The 22,811-nt window shown below is 37.1% G+C and overlaps 1 protein-coding gene and 1 pseudogene across 1 annotated transcript in view; both read left to right on the forward strand.

Annotated features, from left to right (window-relative positions):
* The window catches only part of TMPRSS11E (transmembrane serine protease 11E), a 50,910-nt gene extending 44,068 nt beyond the window's left edge, over positions 1-6,842 (forward strand). Inside the window, exon 10 of the mRNA XM_033425550.2 lies at positions 5,968-6,842. Coding sequence (XP_033281441.1) covers positions 5,968-6,129 — 162 coding nt within the window. The 3' untranslated portion in view covers positions 6,130-6,842. The remainder of the gene's footprint in view (positions 1-5,967) is intronic.
* A 151-nt stretch (positions 6,843-6,993) lies between these two features.
* Positions 6,994-13,252, forward strand: LOC125964321 (RNA-binding protein with serine-rich domain 1-like; annotated as a pseudogene).
* Positions 13,253-22,811: the final 9,559 nt, after the last annotated feature.

Below are 22,811 nucleotides of genomic sequence, written 5' to 3' on the forward strand. Positions count from 1 at the left end.
CAAAGATAGTACAGAGGGGTCTCATCTTCTATCATCACAGAGGTCTGTCTCCCTTTATAATAACATCTATTTCCCTCCCCCAACACTTTATCATCACTAACACCTGGCAATCACCAATCTGTTTGCCCTCTATAATTTTGTAATTTTGAGAGTGTAGCATCATACAGTAACCTTTTTTTAGAATTCCACTTTGATTTATTTATTAGTGTTTTTGACCAGACTCTCTCTTTGTAAGAAAATTGTGTGGTTCCTCTAAGTTAAACACACATAACTTATCACAGTCTACTGGCGTTGAGATTTTACTAGTTTGAGTGGGGTTTAGAATAGAAAATGTACGTCCCTTTAAGTCTCTTTAACCCTCCCTCATTTATAATATTAAATATTAATAAATACAAATATTAAATATTGCCTCTCTATATGCTGAGAGCCACATCAAACAGTGTTTCTGCTTCAAGTGCCAAATGTAACTTAGAAAACTCAAGAGGAGAAGGGAAGTCTATTTACTCATAATTTGTTCTTTCTTTCCCTCTGGTTTTCTAAGATTATTTTTATATCATTTCTTTCCTGTTTCAGAAACTTCCTTTAGCCATTCTTTTAGTGTAGATCTGCTAGTGACAAATTCCCTTAGATTTTCTTTGTTTGCAAAATTCTATATTTCCTATTCATTTCTAAATCATAATTTTGCCAGATATAGAATTTAGGATTGACAATTTTTTTCCCCCAGCACGTAAATCATGGCCTCTGTGATCTCTGATGAGGAATCTGCTGTTATTAGAATTGTTTTTCCCTAAAAGAAGAGGTGTCATTTCTCTTTTGCTGTGTTCAAGGTTTTTTCTTTGTCTTTAGTTTTCAGAAGTTTGATTACGTATCTTGTCATGGATTTCTCTGGGTTATACTGCTTAGGGCTTGCTCAGCTTTTTAATCTGCAGGTTTATGTCCTTTGACAAATTTGGGAAATTTTCAGCCATTATTTATTTGAAAACTTTTTCAGCCTTACTTTCTTTTTTGTCTCTTTCTGGAACTCTAGTAACAGGTACGTTAGCTCTTCCATTATGGTCTCAGAGATCTCTAAGCTTCTGTTCTTTTTCTTTCCACTCCTCTTTCTCTCTGTTCAAATTGAGTAATTTCTATCATTCTGTCTTCAAGTTCATTGATTTTTTTCTTCCATCATCCCCATTCTTCTGTTAAGTACTTCTAGTGAGGTTTTTTTTTTTTTTTGTAGATTATAGTATTTTTCAGTTCTGAGATTTCCATTTGATCCTTTATGTATGCTATTTCTTTACTGAAACTTCTAAATTTTTTCATTTATTTCAAGCAGGTGGTAGTTGCTCGTTAAGATATTTTTGTGATGGCTGCTTTAAAATCTTTGTCAGATAACTCTAACATCTGTGTCATCTCTGTGTCAGTGTCTATTGATTGCCTTTTCTCACTCAAGTCAAAATATTCCTGGTTCTTGGTATTGAGTGATTTTCAGATATATCCTGGACATTTTGGGTATTATGTTATGAGTCTCTGTATCTTCTGTTTTAACAGGGTTCCTCTGACATGACACCAAAGGGGGTAGGGAAGTGCTATCTTAGTCCCACTCATTGTCCTCTGACACCAGGGTGGTGAATAGTGCTTTGTTACTGCTGGATGGAGGTGGAATTTCAGGCTCTTCACTAGGCGTGGGTTTTTTTGGTTGTTTTTTTTTTTTTTTTTTTTTAAAGGTTAGGGAAACTTATTAAATATAGTTTTCTTTAAATATTTTCTTTTTCCCATCCTCACCAACTTGTTGGATGAATAGAAAACCCCCCACCCCTTCCATTGAGGGGATTCCACATGTAAAGCCTGAGATAGTGAGGATGAAGTATCAATATAAAAATACCACTCTGGATGGGGGCATCTTGTTACTGCTCCCCTTGTGGTCTCCACTGACCTCATGGGGTAGTGGCCTCATCACTGCTTGGCTCTCCACTAGGCCTCTTCTGACATAACCCTACTGGGAGAGAAAGTTATGCCTCCTTACCATTGGGCAGTAGTCCATGCTCCCCAGCTGGTCACCACAGAGGAGGTAGAGGAGGGCTTCATCATCACCTGGCAGGGATGAAAGAGTGGCTCCCCACTCAGACTTCTCTGACATAAGTCTGATGGGGGATTGGGCCTCATTAGATCCTGGTAAGGCTGGAAGTCTAGGCTCCCCAATTGGCCTTTGCTTATGGGGGTTGGAATGGGGCCACAGTTTTTTCTGTTATAGGCTGGAGTGTGTACTCATCACCCAGCTTCAACATTATCAACTCATGGTCGATCTTAGTTCATTCCTATATATTTTAACCCCCCAACCTTCTTCTCCCCATCCTAAACTCTAGATCTATTTTGAAGTAAATCACAGATGTATATGATTTCACTTGAAAATATGTCACCTATTCTACAATGCCACTTTGATAATAGTATTAGATGTGAATGTCTCATAAATTTGGGGAATTAAAGAGGAGAAACCAAGTTTAGCCTTGTGATTATAATATCCTGCTTTTCTATTTCAGGGGGGACCTGGCACTCATTTTCCCCCGTCTTTTATGTCTACTCTCCACAATTTTTGCCACTTTACTGCCTCCATGTATTTTTTTTTTTTTTTTTTGCGGTACGCGGCCTCTCACTGTTGTGGCCTCTCCCATTGCGGAGCACAGGCCCGGACGCGCAGGCTCAGCGGCCATGGCTCACAGGCCTAGCTGTTCTGTGGCATGTGGGATCTTCCCGGACCGGGGCACGAACCTGTGTCCCCTGCATTGGCAGGCGGACTCTCAACCACTGCGCCACCAGGGAAGCCCCTTCCTTGTATTTTAGTATCTCAAAAATCATTAATAACTTTACATGCAAAAACCTTTACTTGGGTGTCCTACTCCTTCCCATCTCAGTGGCATGTGGCTACCTCCTCTTAAAATATGATCTTTCTTTGGGTTCTATGATCCTGAAATATGGTGATTTTCCCCTCCCTCCTTCTCTAACAACTCATTCCTGGTTCCTTATTTTGGTTTCTCTTTCTCTTCCTCTCTCCCTCCCTCTAAGCCTGGCTGTTCCTCAACACTCATTTTTTTTCCTCTCTATATACTCACTCAAAGAAATTATCTTTTCTTTAAGTCAGCTGTCACTTTAATGACTTCCAAATCTACATCTTCAAAATTAACCTCTTGCTCAAATTCAGTCTCACATTTTCATGTACTCCAAAACCGTTTCCATTTATATGTTTTAAGTTGTTAGTATAAGACTAAAATTTATGTAATTGCCATCTTAAACTCAACAGGCATCACGAAATGTTACCTGTTTTTTCATTTCAAGTTTCTCATTTATGTGGTTGGCTTTCATTATTCTTGGAATCTTCTTTTACTCTTAAATCTCCTTCACATGTAATCAATTAAGTCATGAAATATTTTTCCTCTTTACTATTCCTTCCAAATTTATCTCTTTGTCTTTATTCTTTCTTTAAAGACCCTACTCTATTCCTTCATTACTTCATATCTTGATCACTAACATTGGTTTCTAGTTTGGCTTCTTCTAGTTTTAAAAGTTTCTGTTGTGATATATATATATATATTCTTTTTTAAAAATTTTTTTATTGGAGTATAGTTGATTTACAATGTTGTGTTAGTTTCTGCTGTACAGCATAGTGAATCAGTTATATCAGTTATACATACACATATTCTTTTATTTTTTCTTTGGCTGTGTTGGGTCTTCCTTGTGGCAAGCTGGCTTTCTCTAGTTGCAGCGAGCAGGGGCTACTCTTCGTTGTGGTTCACGAGCTTCTCATTGTGGTGGCTTCTCTTGTTGCAGAGCTCGGGCTCTAGGCGTGCAGGCTCAGTAGTTGTGGCTCGCGGGTCCTAGAGCTCAGTAGTTGTGGTGCATGGGCTTAGTTGCTCTGCCGCGTATGGGACTTTCCCAGGCCAAGGATGGAACCTGTGTCCCCTGCATTGCCAGGCAGATTCTTAACCTCTGTGCCACCAGGGAAGTCCCATACACATATTCTTGAATAAACTTCCTGTTATGTTTCTCACTAAACCACTCACTAAAAATAACTGAATTTATGGTAAAAATAGCGTTAGATACAGACCAACAGACCCCTCAAAGGCTATGCAACTTTGTAACCAGATAATTAACATCAACAACAACAAAAATAATTGTACCTTGAAAAATAACTTAGACAATGTAGGTAGACAGAATGCCCAGGGTGGCTGGTGGCTGACTTAAGGGAAGTTAAAAATGCACAGAAACAATAGAGTAGAAATAACTGACTTGCTGAGGCTGAGACAATGCACATGGGAGTATAGCTCTGGGCAGAGGAGGAACTCCGACCTGCCAGGACCCAAGAATTAAGCAAGCCTGGGCTGTGCCACTCTGGGCAGGGAGAGGGCTTCCTCGGCACAGACACTCTTAACATTTTCTTAAAATAGAGCCTCAAAGGCTTCCGCCTGTGCAATAGCTGAGCTGAGGCCTTTTCTTCTGAAGATTGCAATTCTACTCCCATTATTCTGGCTCCACTGCCTAAGACAAAAACACATATAAGCCATGAAAACTTCCAACTTATCCTGATATAACTCCCCTATTCACCAATCGCATGTGAGCTAACTAATGTTAACAGAACCCACTATATCTTTCTCTATTTGATACTTGCTGGCATTAACTTAGTTTTCAGCTTGTAATGCTGTTAGACTCACTGCTTTCTTTTTTTCCTTAATTACCTTATTCTCAGACTCATTCACTCCTGTCTCTTAAACAAATTTAAGCTTTGTTGTCTCTGGCATCTTCTATTTCTTTTTCCTAATCTCCTATGTCTTCACATATGCCTGGGTTTCAATTATCAAAATGATTTGTTATCAAATAGCTTCATATAATACATTTAATTTCTATAAGCAGATTGTACACTGCTTGAGAGGAGGGCTCATGTGTTTATACTCTTTTTACATCTCCTACCACATATGAGAGTATAAGTAAATACTTATTGGTTAATTGATTTAAAAATTACAAACACATTATTTCTAATTGAGTTATTATTACTATTAGTTAAAATTTTTATGTGGACAAAAGAAAATTCACAAGGAAGTTAGTATAATGTAAGGGGAAAGAAAGCATAGGCTTCTGAGTTAGATCACTCTGGATATTGAGTAGCATGTGATATCAGGAAAATTGCTTAACTTCTGTTGGCTTCAGTTTCTTCACTGCTAAAATGGAGAAAATGAAACCTAACTCCATGTTTTGTTGCCAGAATTACATGGGTTAATGAAATAATATATTAATTAATAGTTTCATATAGTGCCGAACACTTAATTGGTGGTAACTAGAGACCCCAGGATTTTTCGGGAAGATCAGTCAGCACCTTGTTTTTATGACCTGTATAAAAAAACAGCCCACTGGCTGTTTTTCACAAAGCACAAACAATTGGAATTTGTGGTTATATATAATATTTACTAAGTTCTGTTTTGTGCCAGGCTCTATGCTGAGCACATTGCATATACTGTCTTGCATAATCTTCAAAATTATCATTGAAGGTAGGTATTATTAGGAGCATTACAAATAAGCAAATTAAAGGTCTTAGCCAGCTTCGAAGGGCCAGACTTGAGATTTAAACTCAGGTGTCTGACCCTAATGTCTGTATTCTTTATCAGTAATAAATTCTTCACCCTTCTTTTGGGAGCTGTGTCAAACTGATAAAGAGTATGGGCAGTTATTTTGTCAGATGTATCAGACTAGTACTGTCCTGCCAAGAGGTGGAGTCTTTAATCTCTGTGTACTGAACCCTGAGTCTAAGCTGTTCTCCAGGTAGGGGAGTGCCTCCTTTATGTGAATTACTGGCATAGATAAAAAGCATTGCTTCTTATTTGAGCACACTGAAGATTTTTGAAAACCGCCCCTTTCATTAAACTCATGTTAGAAAAACAGCACATTTCTCTGTGAAAAACTGAAATACTAATTACCAATCTCTCCCTTCTGCTTTAGGGTGACTCCGGAGGACCACTGGTTAGTCCAGATGCTAGAGATATCTGGTACCTCGCTGGAATAGTGAGCTGGGGAGACGACTGTGGGCATCCCAATAAACCCGGTGTTTATGCTAGAGTGACTGCCTTCCGGGACTGGATCGCTTCCAAAACTGGTGTCTGAGAGAGAACAACCTAGAAGAATGGAACACATTTTTGTGTAGAGGCCGTTCTTAGAGATATAGAATTGCAGAAGTCATGCAGATCACCTGGATGTGACTGATCGAACTAAACTATCTGCTATTTCCTTCCTAGCTCTGCTTCACTTAGCATCCTGCTTCTGCCAGATGGATTCTGTCCCAACTTGCAGTCACTTGTTTTCTATCATCAAATTTTGGCTTGTTGACATAAATTTCTCATGCATACATACAATCTGAAGCGATCCCCTCCTTCATTTCCCCAGTTTCTCTCATCTCGGTAAATTTCCACTTTCAAGGTGCAGGACAAAGAGTAAAAGGAAGTATGAAAAGGAAAGAGCTACATTTTTATGTACAGGAAAGTATTAGGTGTTTTTTTTCTTAATGAAATGAGGAAAGTGATCTTAATCATTATGAAAGCTCAAGCACACAGACAGCGGAATACCAAACACTTCATGACGGCAAAAGAATGGGAACTAAAGTTAAGGAAACAAAGAGAAACCGAAATACAACTTTATTTTCATTTCCAGCAAACAAGAGATAAGTGTGGGGAAGATTCTGTTTTCTTGTGGCCTATAATAATTATACAAACTATATAATGTACTTATTCTAAGTTAAAGCAAATAATATTTATTTAACATTGCACTACTGAGAATGTCAATATATAATAATAAAAAATAAATATCATCAATTTGCTTGATATTATAATATAATAATTCAAGAGGAAGGGGAAGATGGGGAAAATGTCACCAATCAATTTATTGCAAATTCTTTTAAAGTCTGAGGCTAGAATGAAAATTCACTTAAGAACAACCAGCATACCTTATGTGGTAAGATTTTTGTATGGTTGGATAGGAGGAAATAAAAACAGAATCAGTACAAACTACTGAATGAAATGGAATTATCACCAAGTGCTTGTGTATTTGTATTTAAAGCTTTTCCAAACTGCAAGGCCTTGCAGGGGAATAAGGTCCAGGTGTTAGTGTGTAGCTGTAGTTGTGCAAATGAAGCTAGAGGTCAGACCTCTATTTTGAAATGACTGCAGATTCCCCTTCTTACCACTCCCTCCCCCTCCTCCACATTTCCAGTCAGTGCTTGGACCATGGCCTCTTAGACTCTTCTGGGCTCAGGGGGAAGACATCATCGCGAAAGCTGCCTCCTGCTACCTCTAGCATGACACTGAATTTCTCACTGCCTAGATATAAAGTTGATGAGAAAAAGCCTAATATCAACCACCTTCATAATTTCAGCTCTGGTAAATTATTACTGAGTTGTTAGATACACAACATTCAAGTGATCTAGGCACTGTGAAGTTAGGATCAGTGCCATGGCGTACAGGCCTGTTGGTGGTGAGATTTCACGGAATCTTTCCATTACCCTTTCCTCATTGTGTATAGCTACTCGTGTGAGTTCTGTATTGTACCGTAACCACTTTGAAAGAAATATTAGTAGAAAAAGATTGATTTTTATCAACCTAAATAATGCTGGTATATGAACTGATAAAATTTAGGGACTTGGCTAAAATAAGGTAGGAAATCTGATATGAACTGACAGCATTAAATATTTTGCAAAAACATATTTCATTTAATGAACTCTTTTGAAAAAAACTGAGGAAAATGTTGAATTTTAAACAAAGACTTAAGTACATTTCAAACTTAATTTCTCTCAGTGTTCTGTTAAAAATTGGTTCCCCTTGTTTGAGTATGTTTTGCAGTTGGGCCTCTAGGTAGCACACAGGTAGATCCAGGGAAGCAAGCCCTTGGGATGTTCAAGTAATAATGAAAACTGTAGTAAAACCGAAAGAATACAATTCATCTTTGCGAAGGCATTTAAAGATGAATCCATATAAATTGACACCATGAGTAGTATATTCCAGATTTCTGGACGTGACTTTCCAAATTAAAATAAATTTTATAATGTGATAATGAGGAATTTCTTTGGCAAACAAACTTGAAGAGATTTAAATTAAGGAGAAATTTTAGAAGTTTAATTTCACAATGGCATCATATTTCTCAGAGAAATATTTCTGATATTTTTTTTTACAAAAGATTTGAGAAATAGAGGTTAGGCCACAGTGAAAATATGAGCAATAGTTCAAATTGTATGTGCACAGAGAAACAGATAATACTGTATCATATTTTTAAAATAACTTTCTTTGAAAGATAACTTATAAAGGGTTTCAGCATTCCTGGACATGTCTGTTTTAACCATCTCATTGGAAAAAGTTAAGAAGTCATGACTGAAATAATACTTATTAACTGTGCAAGAGGGCAGGCCATTTCTCAGCGACATCTTTTATCTCTCTTCCCACAGTACCTAATAAAGTGCTCTGTATATAATAGTCTTTCAATAAGTGTTGTTGAACTGACCTTTTATTTTTGTATTATGCAGAAAATATAGCTTTGTTATTATTTACACATTGATTTAACACATTTTTGACCGGAGACATATTACGGCCACAGGCGTTAGTTTCTGCAAAAATCCCCCGGTTAATAATGTGTTAAGAAGTAATCCCAGATTTTACATTGTGTGACTTAATCCAGTTATTTATACACACTAAGCCTCAGTATACTCACTTATAAAACAGGGATAATAATATTTACCTCAAACACCATTGTAGAGATCAAAATGAGATATTTTGAAGTGCTTAGCAAAGTTCTTGGAACATAGTAGGTGCTCAAGAAACAGTGTTATTATAACTGTTGCTGTAACTACAGTCTTATTTTATACAATTGCTACTTGATCACAATAGCTTGAATAAGTATTTTCAAAATGAAGAGATGAGCAGGTCAACAGAATGCACTGACTTCTTGTTTAATTTTAATTCTACAAAAGAAGTTTTATTAGGATCATTCCAAAAGAGATTGTCAAGTTGTTCTCTGTTATTCTAATTTTTCATTTCAACTTTTAAAAATGATAAACCTTATTAACCATAGAGTTACTGGATTACATGAAGATCTACAGTCTAATTCAAACGATGCCTCCTCCATGAAGCCTTCCTTGACTCCCTCAAGTGGAGATAACATTCTTGTTTCTGAAATTTCTTACCACTTAAAAATAACATTTTTATTTTCAGATAATCATAGACTCACTCAGAGTTGTAAAATGTAATACAGAGAGATCCCGTGTATCCTTTATCCAGTTTCTGGCAAAGGTAACATCTTGCTTAGCTATAGTACAATATCACAACCAGGAAGTTGACATTGAGACAATCTATTAACCTTTTGACATTTTATGTTTTTAAAACATGCAGTTATTTGCATGTGTGTGTGTATTTAGTTCCATGTTGTTTTTTATCTCATGTATGGATTTGTGGGCCACCACCACAGTCAAAATGCAGAATAGTTTGATCACAAGGACCCCTCACGCTACCCATGGCCATCTGGCTCCATCCCTACCCCTGTTCCCAGTCTTTAACCCCTGGCAAACATTAATCTGTTCTCCATCTGTATAATTTTGTCATTTCAAGAATGGTATATAAATGGAATCATACGATATGTAAACTTTGGAGGTTGGCTTCTTCACTCAGCATAATTCCCTTGAGGTCAATCCAAGTTGTGCGTGCCACACACACACAATAATTCATTCTTATTTTATTGCTGTGTAGTATTCCACAGTATGGAAGCACTGCAGTTTGTTTAACCATTCATACATTGAAGGGCATTCAAGTTGTTTATAGTTTTTGGCTACTATGAATAAAGTTACTATAACATTTGTATGTGGGTGTGTAGGTTTTTGTGTGAACCTAAGTTTTCATTGTATCTTCCCATTTTTTTCTCAATCTTATATAAAGTACTATGCAAACACACATCAATTGTCAACCCTAACCTCCTTTGGTGTACAAATTTTACATTTACCACTGTTCCTGGTGCATCATCCTATGTACTTACACACTTAGAAACTTTGCAGGACCAATTATATGTTCAAATACAATAAGACTATATCTTAATAATAGTGTTATTATCTTAATATCTTTTCATGTAAAAATAGGGAATTTAATAATTAAATTCTGTGACGTTCAAGAAATTCACAAAACATTTTCAAAGAAACAACTTTCAGCAGAAAGCCAGTGCAGCAATAATGTTTTTTAACTCTAGAATATTTCTCTTGTTAGTTCTAGCACTCTGGTGGTGTAAATTAACAAACATTACTGATGTTCAGGTTTCTTCCTGCAAAATGAAGCCGCCATACCATGGATTGGGTGACTAATAAACAACAGAAATGTGTTTCTTGCAGTTCTGGAGGTTGAGAAGCCCAAGATCAAGGTGCCAGTTATAAGACAAATAAGTACTAGAGATTTAATGTACAATATTATTAATATAATTAACACTAAAAAGGAATTTTATATTTAAAAATAAATATGAGGACAGTATTAAATAAATTGCACTCAGGGTGCCATTAAAAATGGATTTTTTAAAAATCTAAACAGACATTACTCCAAAGAAGACATACAGATGGCCAAGAGGCACATGAAAAGATGCTCAACATCGCTAATTATTAGAGAAATGCAAATCAAAACTACAATGAGATACCACTTCACACCAGTCAGAATGGCCATCATCAAAAAGTCTACAAACAATAAATGCTGGAGAGGGTGTGGAGAAAAGGGAACCCTCTTACACTGTTGTGGGAATGTAAATTAGTAGAGCTACTATGGAGAACAGTAGGGAGGTTACTTAAAAAACTAAAAATAGAGCTACCATATGATCTAACAATCCCACTCCTGGGCATATATCCAGAGAAAACTATGGTTCAAAAGGATACATGCACCCCAATATTCATTGCAGTGCTGTTTACAATAGCCAAAACATGGAAGCAACCTAAATGTCCATTGACAGATGAATGGATAAAGAAGATGTGGGACATATACACAATGGAATATTACTAACCCATTAAAAATAATGAAATAATGTCATTTGCAGCAGTATGGATGGACCTGGAGATTATCATACTAAGTGAAGTAAGTCAGACAGAGAAAGACAAATATTATATGGTATTGCTTGTATGTGGAATAAAAAAATGATACAAATGAACTTATTTACAAAACAGAAGCAAACTCACAGACTTAGAAAAAACAAACATGGTTACTAAAATGGAAAGGTGGGGAGGAGGGATAAATTGGGAGTTTGGGATTGTGTGAATACACACTACTATATTTAAGATAGTTAACAATCAAGAGCCTGCTCTATGGCACAGGGAACTCAGTATTCTGTAATAACCTAAATGGGAAAAGAATTTGAAAAAGAATAGATATATGTATAACTGAATCACTTTGCTGTATGCCTGAAACTAACACAACATTGTAAATCAACTGTAGTCCAATATAAAATAAAATTTTTTTTAAATGTACTTTTTTAGGTCCGCTCTGCAGCAGGCCCAGTGAGGCCCCCCGGAATTCGGGGCAGCCGGGAACTCGGCCTCCGCCCTCGCGGCCCTCTCGCCGGGGAGACCCAGGATGGCAACGTCGAGCCCTACCCTGGAAGTGCTCACAGCCCGGCGCCTGGACTGGGGACTTGCTGCATTTTGGCGTAAATTGCAATTGATTAGGGATCGTTTCTCAGACTCAAGTTAGAAGTGAGAGTTCAGATAAGTGAGGCCGCCACTGCTGCTTTGAACACCTCAGAAGGGGAGAATGCATTTATCAGGAGTGAAAAAGAACAGCTTGCTAGGAGTCAAAGAAAAGAATAAAAAGTCCAACACTAGGGCTCCTTCTCCTACCAAATGCAAAGACCGCTCTGATAAGCAGTCCAAGGATCGCTCTAAAGATAAGGGGGCCACCAAGGAGTCGAGCGAGAAGGATCGTGGCAGGGATAAAACTCGAAAGAGGCGCAGCACTTCCAGTGGTAGCAGCAGCACCAGGTTTCGGTCCAGCTCGACTTCCAGCTCGGGCTCCAGCACCAGCACAGGCTCCAGCAGCGGCTCCAGCTCATCTTCAGCATCGAGCCGCTCAGGAAGTTCCAGCTCATCCCGCAGCTCCAGCTCCGGCAGCTCCCCTGGCTCTCCGAGTCCTTCTCGGCGCAGGCAGGACAAGAGGCGGCGTTCCCGCTCCAAATCCAAACCACCCAAAAGAGATGAAAAGGAAAGGAAAAGGCAGAGCCCTTTGCCTAAACCTACCAAAGTGCACATTGGAAGGCTCACCAGGAATGTGACCAAGGATCACATCATGGAGATATTCTCCACCTATGGGAAAATTAAAATGATTGACGTGCCTGTAGAAAGGATGCACCCGCATCTGTCTAAAGGCTACGCATATGTGTAGTTTGAGAATCCAGATGAGGCAGAGAAGGCGCTGAAGCACATGGACATGGACGGAGGACACATCGATGGCCAGGAGATCACTACCACGGCTGTGCTGGCCCCCTGGCCTCGGCCAACCCCCTCCCCCAGCCCCCCGGCGATTCAACCCTCCCAGGAGAATGCTGCCACCGCCTCCCATGTGGCGCAGGTCACCCCCACGGATGAGGAGAAGGTCGCGTTCCCCTCGGCGCAGGTCCCCTGGCCGCCGCAGTCACAGGAGCCGCTCCAGCTTCAACTCCTCCCGATACGCAGGGCCACCGAAGCTCTGCCCTGTGACTTGTATCGCATCCAACTCACTTCTGTCATTTTTTTAGCCGAAGGAAGATCGGTAGGAAAGAAATTCCTCACTCAGGGGCAGGCTTCGAAGGTGAAGGCAGTAATTGCCCTGGCGGCAGAGTTCCGGCTGCAGGAGTGTTGTTCGTTTGGGGTCGTGCTTATAAAGATGCCCTCCAGTTTTCTGGCTAGAAATCTTCAACATTTCTAGTTCCTGAGAGTCAGTTTAGTGGCAAAGCCAGCAGGGATGAGCCGGGGGCTCCAGGAGGTGGTACAGCCCCAGACTGGGAGCATGTTTTCCCGTTCCACAGGTGACCTGGGGCCGATCTGGTGGCCTGCTCGTGCCCTAACCTGTTGACCTGCAGGGTCCCACAGGAAAGGGTGTGCTTTTATGCAACTGCCGTTCCTGTGAGCCTGGCTCTGCTCTCCTGCTTGAGTCCTCTTCTGACCTCTAGGGCCAAATACCCAAAATGGTTCTTTCCATGTGTACTCATGTGTGCGCACACACACACACACACACACACACACACACATACACACACACACACACGTCTCCTTTCTCTCTGAAACTGGTAAGCTGAGAGCCATCTCTGTCGGGTCATCACAGAAGCCCCCCGTTGTGTTGGTATTCATGGTGGTCGTGCAGGTTACCTTGGCAACGTGTACATTGTTTTTTGGCTTTTATTGTACAGTCAGTACTATATATGTAGGTAGAACTCTAAATGGTGCTACTAATCTGCAAATCAGAATTTCAGCCAGGAAAGAAGACTTACTGGTCCAGGTGGAATAATTCTGAGGGGAAAATTAGAATATCTATACTTAAAAACTATGATAAAAGAATTCAATTGCTCTTTGTGATTGCATTCTTAAAAATACTCAGGTGAAGTAGTATAAAATATTAGTATTTTCAGGACACTAAAAATATTTTGCAAACCATAAGAAAATATGTAGTATCTACAACTTCAGTAGTTCTTTCCCCAGTAATTTGGAAAGTATTTGCTAAGGATAAATTTGTAATGTTTAATTATACGAACAAAATCACATTTATCACATAAATATATTTATAGTTATAAAGATTTTACAATAGCCAGGACATGGAAACAACCTAAATGTCCAATGACAGATGAATGGATAAAGAAGATGTGGTACATATATACAATGAAATATTACTCAGCCATAAAATGGAATGAAATTGGGTCATTTGTAGGGATGTGGATGGATCTAGAGTCTGTCATACAGAGTGAAGTAAGCCAGAAAGAGAAAAACAAGTATAGTATATTAACGCATATATGTGGAATCTAGAAAAATGGTACAGATGAACCTATTTGCAGGGCAGGAATAGAGATGTAGACATAGAGAATGGACATGTGGACACAGTGGGGTAAGGGGAGGGTGGCGCGAATTGGGAGATTAGGATTGACATATATACACTACCATGTGTAAAATAGTTACCTAGTGGGAACATGCTATAAAGCACAGGAGGCTCAGCTCGGTGCTCTGTGACAACCTAGGTGGGTGGGATGGGGGCACCAAGGAGGTCCAAGAGGGAGGGGATATAGGTATACATACAGCTGATTCACTTCACTGTACAGCAGAAACTAACACAACATTGTAAAGCAATTATACTCCAACTAAAAAAAAAAATTTGAGAGTAGGGGTTTTAAATACCAGCAGTATATTTAAAATTTTACACATTTAGCTATGTAAATAATAGGTACTCATTTTCTTCTTATGAAAACTCCATCTGAAAATGGAGTGCACTGAAATGTGTAACTCTTGACAAGTTTTCTTGGAAAAGGTCATTTAGTTATTATAATAACAATATTCACATATGTTTCAGGTATATTAAATTTCTTATCACATCTAACCTCTTTAGATTGCAGATGCATTCTTTTCTGCATCTTTCATATCTACCTTCACAGCACCTTGCAAGGTGCTCAGCAGTGTAGTAAGTTTTCAGTGCATATTGTTGACAGGCTCTTTATTTTGCTTTCATCAGAAATAATTTCCTTTTGAATAGCTTACATATTAATTTTTCAGAAATTTTGCTGTGAAGTATAACACAGAAAAGAACACAGGAGACAAAGGTACAGATCAATACATTGTCACAGAGTGAATAGCCATGTAATTACCACCTAGTCAAGAAATAGTACACTGTCAGCATCCCAGAAAACAGTAACCTAGACTTCTAACTCTATACTCTACATCTAATTGTGTTTGAATATTACAGAAATGAAATCATAAGGTATATATTATTTTGTAACTTTTCATTTGTGAGAATTATCTATGTTTCTGCACGCATCTGAAGTTCTTTTACTTAAAATGCTGTGGAATGTTTTATTATGTAAAAATACCACAAGGTATGGTATTTTGTGGTAATACTTTTTTTTCATTGTGTGAAAACTTTGCTGTCTTCACAATCATTAAGACTATTTCCTAAATTATCTTCTAAAACTTTATTATTTTTCCTTTTACATTAAGATCTATGATCCTCCTATAGTAGAATGCCATGAAGGGACCAAGTGTCATTATTGTTTTTCATAGAGATATCCAATTCAGTCATTGGGCATATACTTTCATTTAGCAAATTGCCTTTCAGGAACCCAAATCAAAGCATGTTGGGTTTATCAACCACCCTTACCCAGTGTGGGCCCTGGATTCCAATTTTTTATGCTGTTGCCCTGATACTGTCAGATGCCTTACTCAGCTTTAGCATACTTTTCAGAAATAGCACCTCCAAATGGCAGGCTAACCCAACTTCTTTGAGTTTATCTTCGCCGAGATCTTGGCCCTGAAATTTTTATCTTGTTATCTCTATGACCTCGTCAACAGAATTTCTAACTATTTATTTTACCCATCTTTCCTACTATAATTATCGGAAGTGTTGGACTGAATTCCTTAGTCCATCATTACAGGAAATGCCAGACCCACGTACCTTTTTTTAAAGTGTTTATTGAATTTGTTTGCTTCTCTTTTGTGTTTTGTTTTTTTGGCCCCGAGGCATGTGGGATCTTAGCTCCCCGACCAGGTCTCGAACCCGCACTCCCTGCATTGGAAGGCGAAGTCTTAACTACTGGACCGTCAGGGAAGTCCCAGACCCATGTATTTTAAAAAAAATTTTATTGGAGTATAGTTGATTTACAATGTTGTGTTAGTTTCAGGTGTACAGCAAAGTGAATCAGTTATACATATATCCACTCTTTCTTAGATTATTTTCCCACATAGGTCATTACAGAGTATTGAGTAGAGTTCCCTGTGCTGTACACTAGGTCCTTATTAGTTATTTATTTTATATATAGTAGTATGTACATGTTAGTCTCAATCTCCCAATTTATTCCTCATCCCCCTTCACCCATAGTAACCATAAATTTGGTTTCTACTTCCATTTCTGTTTTGTAAATAAGTTCATTTGTTCCATTTTTTTTAAGATTCCACATATAAGTGATACCATATGATATTTCTTTCTCTGTCTGATTTACTTCACTCAGTATGACAATCTCTAGTTTCATCCATGTTGCAGCAAACGGCATTATTTTGTTTTTTTATGGCTGAGTAATATTCCATTATATCTATGTACCACATCTTCTTTATCTATTCCTCTGTCAATGGACATTTAGGTTGCTTCCATGTCAGTCCCATATATTTTTAAAAAATTAATCTTGATTTCACTACTCACTATCTGGGTGATCTTTGACAAGTAACAAACTCCTTGAAGTTCAATTTCCTCATTTGTAAAATGGGAGTGGCAAAATTTATCTCATAGAATTGTTGAAAAAATTAATATGAAAGGTATATAGAAGCTTTGAAGATGCAATATAAGACTGATAGTATACCTTCAATGAATGGCAGCTATTATCTTTGTTATATTAGTGATGATAATAATTATTAAGATGATGATGAAAACAGTAAGAGTTCTAAGTACCTCTGTCTACCACATTGCCCTATTCTCCTAATCTAAAAGTGGTATAAAGTTAATCTCACAACATTTATTTTAAGTGAATCAATATAGTCTTCAAGTAATGATTGCTTCCAGTTTTTAGATTTGCTCAAGACATACTTTTAATAATTTATCCTTGATTTTTTTTTTTACCCAGAATTTTGTCAGACTCAGTGGCAAATGATTTTCAATAACAAATTTTCTCTTTGCGAAGACCTAGAGGGGTGGGATAGGGAGGGTGGGAGGGAGGCTCAAGAGGGAGGGGATATGGGGATATATGTATGCATATGGCTGATTCACTTTGTTGTACAACAGAAACTAACACAGTATTGTGAAGCAATTATACTCCAATAAATATTATAAAAAAATAAACTGTGTTATCTCCACTCTTGTATTCCTCTCATCTTATGATTCATCAAAATTTCATAAACATTAGCTATAATGCTGCACACAGTTTCATTTGTAAGTACTCTTAGTACCTAGGAATGTAATTCATCTTACAAAAGACTGAAACCTATTGAACAGCAGCTTGGTCTCTTACAGTCTTTTTATTAATGTTAGACTTCAGTTCACTATGTTACAAGGGTTGGCAAGGAAGGTCAATCTTCTTTCAACTTTCCTTAGTCTGAACAGAGTATATAATGAAGTTACAGTTTTAGCAAAAAAAATTACCAATGCACAAGAAACGGTGTTTTAATCTAGAGGATTTATAGGAAGTGGGTGGGCACTCAAGTATCAGAATATTTGAATTTGATACATATACATCACTTTTTTATTTTTTTTAAATTTTTGGCCATGCTTCAGGGCATGTGGGATCTTAGCTCCCTGACCAGGGATTGAACCCACGCCCCTTGCATTGGAGGCACGGAGTCTTAACCACTGGACCACCAGGGAAGTCCTACATCACTTATTGACTAACAGACCTATTGACTAGGTTAATAGGTTACCCAGGTTACTTGAGAATATGATGGTAGCTTCCTAGTGATGGACTCATGCATTCTATAGATAGGGAATACTGTAGCTCCCATTCTAAGTTAACTACATGACATCTTGGTCAAAAAAATACACCATGAGTTTGATAAATATGAAGTAATTCCCTAGATCTGGATCATGATCGACTATTGATAAAACTGAGCTTCTGGTTTTGCTATTTTGAGAAACAGGTCCTGTTAGAAGTATGCTTATTAAGAAACAGTGTCCTGAAAAAGGCCACTGTTACCTCACTAGACGAGCTAAACCAAATATTATTGTAAATGCAAAAGAAAATAGTATAAGAGCCAAATACTATGTAGGAATAAACAAGCAATAAAGAGAAAGGAGAAGAGGTACTTGCTTCCTGTTCCAGACAATGAACCTGTAAGTGCTTATTGAGAACCTGGAATGTATGAAAAATTAGTAAAATACATAAACCCTGCACTTTAGGATCTTATCATCTTCTTGGGGAAACAAGTATGGCACAAATAGAACAATAAATAGTAATTAGTTGTTGTGAGGTATGTGCAATTTTATGACAGAAAATATTAAAATTAATGTGGACCAGAGTTATTGCAGAAGATTTGGTAGAAAGGTTTAAGGTGGCTTTGAAGGATTTTGAAAATTTTGAAAAGAAATGTATTTGGATGCAAATGTCATGATAATATTTGGGGGGAAATATAAACCCAGGAAGAGGAAGTGCTGTCATGAGATGGATAATTCCAGCTGCTACAGAGCATTTCATTAATTCTTATCCAAGTTTGTTAAGACACTGAGACTTCATAACTGAATTGAAACTGGGACATGCAGCCTATGGGAAAATGTATTGGAACACATGTGCATTCTATAATATACTCATTTATGATGAGTTCAACGAGATCATTAATATATAGCATGACATATTGTGATTTTCCATTAAAATTGACAGGACTTTTGTGGTTATGGGACCAAGGGGAGAAAAAGTGCATAAGTACTGAAATTTTAGGCTTTGTTCAAGATGGAAGAAAGGCTTATACTGTTTCAGCAGCAACACTGTTTATCCGTGGAAAGTTGAAGAACCATATCATTCGGTAGTTGCTATTTTTGACATTAGAAGCAAATCAAAAGAAAAAAGAGATGAATATGAAATGATTGATATCTAATATAAATATTTTATATACATCAGCTTCAAATCTTTAAGTCTTGTTTTAAAAAGATAAATTGACAGTAAATGTCATATAACATCTCTATGAGTCACGGATCATATTTCTATTAGCTGTTTCAACAAATATTGGGTTGGCCAAAAGGTTCATTTGGTTTTTTCCATAAGATGGCTCTAGTAGCACTTAGTTGTCTTTAACTTCATTCAAAACAGTTTTGTTAGATTGTATGTGACAGCTGTCATATCAGCGTGCATTTAAAAAAAGACTTCAAAATTGGTGAATTTTTGTGTAGCCATTTTAATATTGAAGATGGAAGAAAAAAAGCAACATTTTTGGCATATTATGCTTTATTATTTCAAGAAAGGTAAAAACACAACCAAAACACAAAAAAAGATTTGTGCAGTGTATGGAGAAGGTGCTGTGACTGATCGAATGTGTCAAAAGTGGTTTGTGAAGTTTTGTGCTGGAGATTTCTCGCTGGACAATGCTCCACGGTCAGGTAGACCAGCTGAAGTTGATAGCAATCAAATCGAGACATTAATTGAGAGCAATCAACATTATACCATGTGGGAGATAGCCGACATACTCAAAACATCCAAATCAAGCCTTGAAAACCATTTGTACTAGCTCAGTTATGTTAATCGCTTTGATGTTTGGGTTCCACATAAGTTAAGTGAAAAAAACCTTCTTGACCGTATTTCCTCATGCGATTCTTTACTTAAACGTAATGAAAACGTTCCGTTTTTAAAGCAAATTGTGACAGGTGATGAAAAGTGGATACTGTACAATAATGTGGAATGGAAGAGATCATGGGGCAAGTGAAATGAACCACCACCAACCACACCAAAGACCAGTCTTCATCCAAAGAAGGTGATGTTGTGTATATGGTAGGATTGGAAGGGAGTCCTCTATTATGAGCTCCTTCCGGGAAACCAAATGATTAATTCCAGCAAGTACTGCTTCCAATTAGACCAACTGAAAGCAGCACTCTACGAAAAGCATCCAGAATTAGTCAACAGAGAATGCATAATCTTCCATCAGGATATTGCAAGACCACATGTTTCTTGGATGACCAGGCAAAAACAGTTAGAGCTTGGGTGGGAAGTTCTGATTCATCTGCCGTATTCACCAGACATTGCACCTTCAGATTTCCATTTATTTTGGTGCACGTTCAGATTTCCTTTTATTTTGGTCTTTACAAAATTCTCTTAATGGAAAAAATTTCAATTCCCTGGAAGACTGTAAAAGGCACCTGGAACAATTCTTTGCTCAAAAAGATAAGAAGTTTTAGGAAGATGGAGTTATGAAGTTGCCTGAAAAATGGCAGAAGGTAGTGGAACAAAGGGTGAATATGTTGTTCAATAAAGTTCTTGGTGAAAATTTAAAATGTGCCTTTTATTTTTACTTAAAAACTATAGGTAATTTTTGGCCAACCCAATAAATTTCTGAATCTCAAGGAGTTAGTTTATTTTGACTTTGTGCAAAGTCCAAAGGTGGTATGCTTGAAGGGCAGGTAGCATTTCTTAGAGTGGTGATTACGTCAGTTTTGGAGACTTGAATTTTTTTCTAGGAATTTTTTCACTTGATATAAATTTAAAATTTTATTTGCAATAAAATATTTTCCAACTTGTTTTATAAGGCCACCATAACCTTGATTACAAAACTTAACAATGACATTAAAAGACAATAAAATTATGTCATTCTTTTTCAGAAGCATGGATGCAAAAATCCTAAACAAAATAAGATATGAAACCCAGTGACACACAAAATGTATCATATTTTATTTGCAATCAAGTTGGGGTTATTCTAGAAATACAAGGTTGGTTTAACATTTAAATATCAATCAATGTAATTCACAATATTGGTCAGATAAAAGTAGAAAAATGATATGATTATCTCAATAAATGCAAAAAAATGCATTTGGTCAAATTCAAAATTCATTTATTATAAAAATTAGCAAACTAAAAGTAAAAGAAAACTTCTTTAATCTGATAAAATGATAGCAAACATCCTATTTAATGGTGAAATACTGAAAGCTCTTCCCTGAAATTAGGAACAAGAGAAGGATGCCAGCTATTAACCCTTTCTATTCAACTGTGTACTAGAGTTCTATGATGTAAGGCAATCAATCAACCAAGCAACCAAAAAAAAAAGAAAATATAATCGATGAAAAGGAAGTAAGAATACTGTTTTTATTTGAAGATGTAGGTGTATGCTAAAAATCTAAAATAATATACAAATAGAGGGCTTCCCTGTGGTGCAGTGGTTAAGAATCTGCCTGCCAATGCAGGGGACACGGGTTTGAGCCCTGGTCCGGGAAGATCCCACATGCCGTGGAGCAAATGGGCACGTGCGCCACAACTACTGACCTGCTCTCTAGAGCCTGTGAGCCACAACTACTGAAGCCCACGGGCCTAGAGCCCATGCTCTGCAACAAGAGAAGCCAGAGCAATGAGAAGCCCGCACACTGCAACGAAGAGCAGCCCCCGCTCGACGCAACTAGAGAAAGCCCGCGTGAAGCAAGGAAGACCCAACACATACAAAAATAAATAAATAAAATAAATTTAAAAAAATATATATATATACAAATAGAAAAAATAAAATTAATAAATGAATTAAGTTTTCTCAATACAAGGTCAATAGACAAAAGTCAATTGTATTCTATATGTCAGCAATACATATAACATGAAATTTAAGGAATAATACCATTTACACCAGGATAGAATAAATCAAATACATGAGACTGAACTTAGGAGAACATGTATAAGACTTCTATTCAGACACTTGTGAAACACTATTGAGAGAAATTAAAGAAAATCTAAATAAATGAAAGAATGTACCAAGTTCACAGATTGGAAGCTTCAATATATTAAGAAGTCAATTCTTCCCCAATTGATCTATAGGTTCAATGCTATATCAACAAAAGTCTAGAGATTTCTTTTTGGAAATTGATCAGTCAATGTTAAAATTTATAAGTAAAGGCAATGGACTAAAAATAGCCAAAATAATTTTGAAAAAGGAAAACAAATATGGGCTTACATACCAGATATCAAGTGTGAACAGAGAAAAACAAGTGTTTTCTACAAGGATTAAGTCATAACCCACTACATTCGCTGACCTACTGCAATCTGAGAAGAAATTAAGAGGATGACAGGATAAGGCTGTCTAGATAAACATCTCCAGAAGAATTTTAATAACCCCGGATTCCTGCATCTTCCCATACATAGAAAAGCACTAAAATCACTGACGAGATATCTGTTCTTTGTGATAGCAGTACACTTTTACCAAGATGTATGCTTGACTGCATGTATTTCCCAGCCAAAAATCATATATAAACTGGTTTCTCCCCTACCTCTTTGCAGCATTTCCTCAGAGCTAACTGAGTGGCTAGTCCTCAGTAAGACCTTGAATACAACTTAAACTCACAACTCTTATGTTGTGTGTTTTTCTTTAAGTTGACACAAGACATTCTATAACTTCAATAATTAAGGTGGTGTGATATGGCACAGTAATAAAAAAATAAATCAAAGAAACAATAAAAAATTCAGAAAGAGACCTGCATTTGATTTATACTTGATTTATAACAGAGGTGACTTTGCAGGGCAGTGAAGAATTGCACATGCATGATTTCAATAAGATGTACAGGGTCAATTAATAGTCATATGGAAAAAAATGCACCTTTACTCCTACTTCATAATATACACACAAATGAATGCAATGTGAATTGGTGACTTAAATGCATATGGTAACACATTGAAGTTTTTAAAATAAAACATACAGGTATATCTTTATAAAAGGCAAGGAATTCTTCAACAAACTACATATATATATATACACATAAAATACTAACCTTGAAAGGAAATATTGACAAATTTTAAACTAAAATTAAGAAATTCTGTTTTTTAAAAGTCACCAATAACTAGTTCCACTTCCAGCAATGGTGAAATTTCTTATATCAAGCCCTTCTAGAGTTAATAGCTATAAACTTTGGAAAAAATATAAAAACCATATGAAGGCAGTACAGAGTGACAAAAAACTGATAAAAACT

The sequence above is a fragment of the Orcinus orca genome, chromosome 4, assembly GCF_937001465.1.
Source record: "Orcinus orca chromosome 4, mOrcOrc1.1, whole genome shotgun sequence".
In the NCBI taxonomy this organism is placed as follows: domain Eukaryota; kingdom Metazoa; phylum Chordata; class Mammalia; order Artiodactyla; family Delphinidae; genus Orcinus; species Orcinus orca.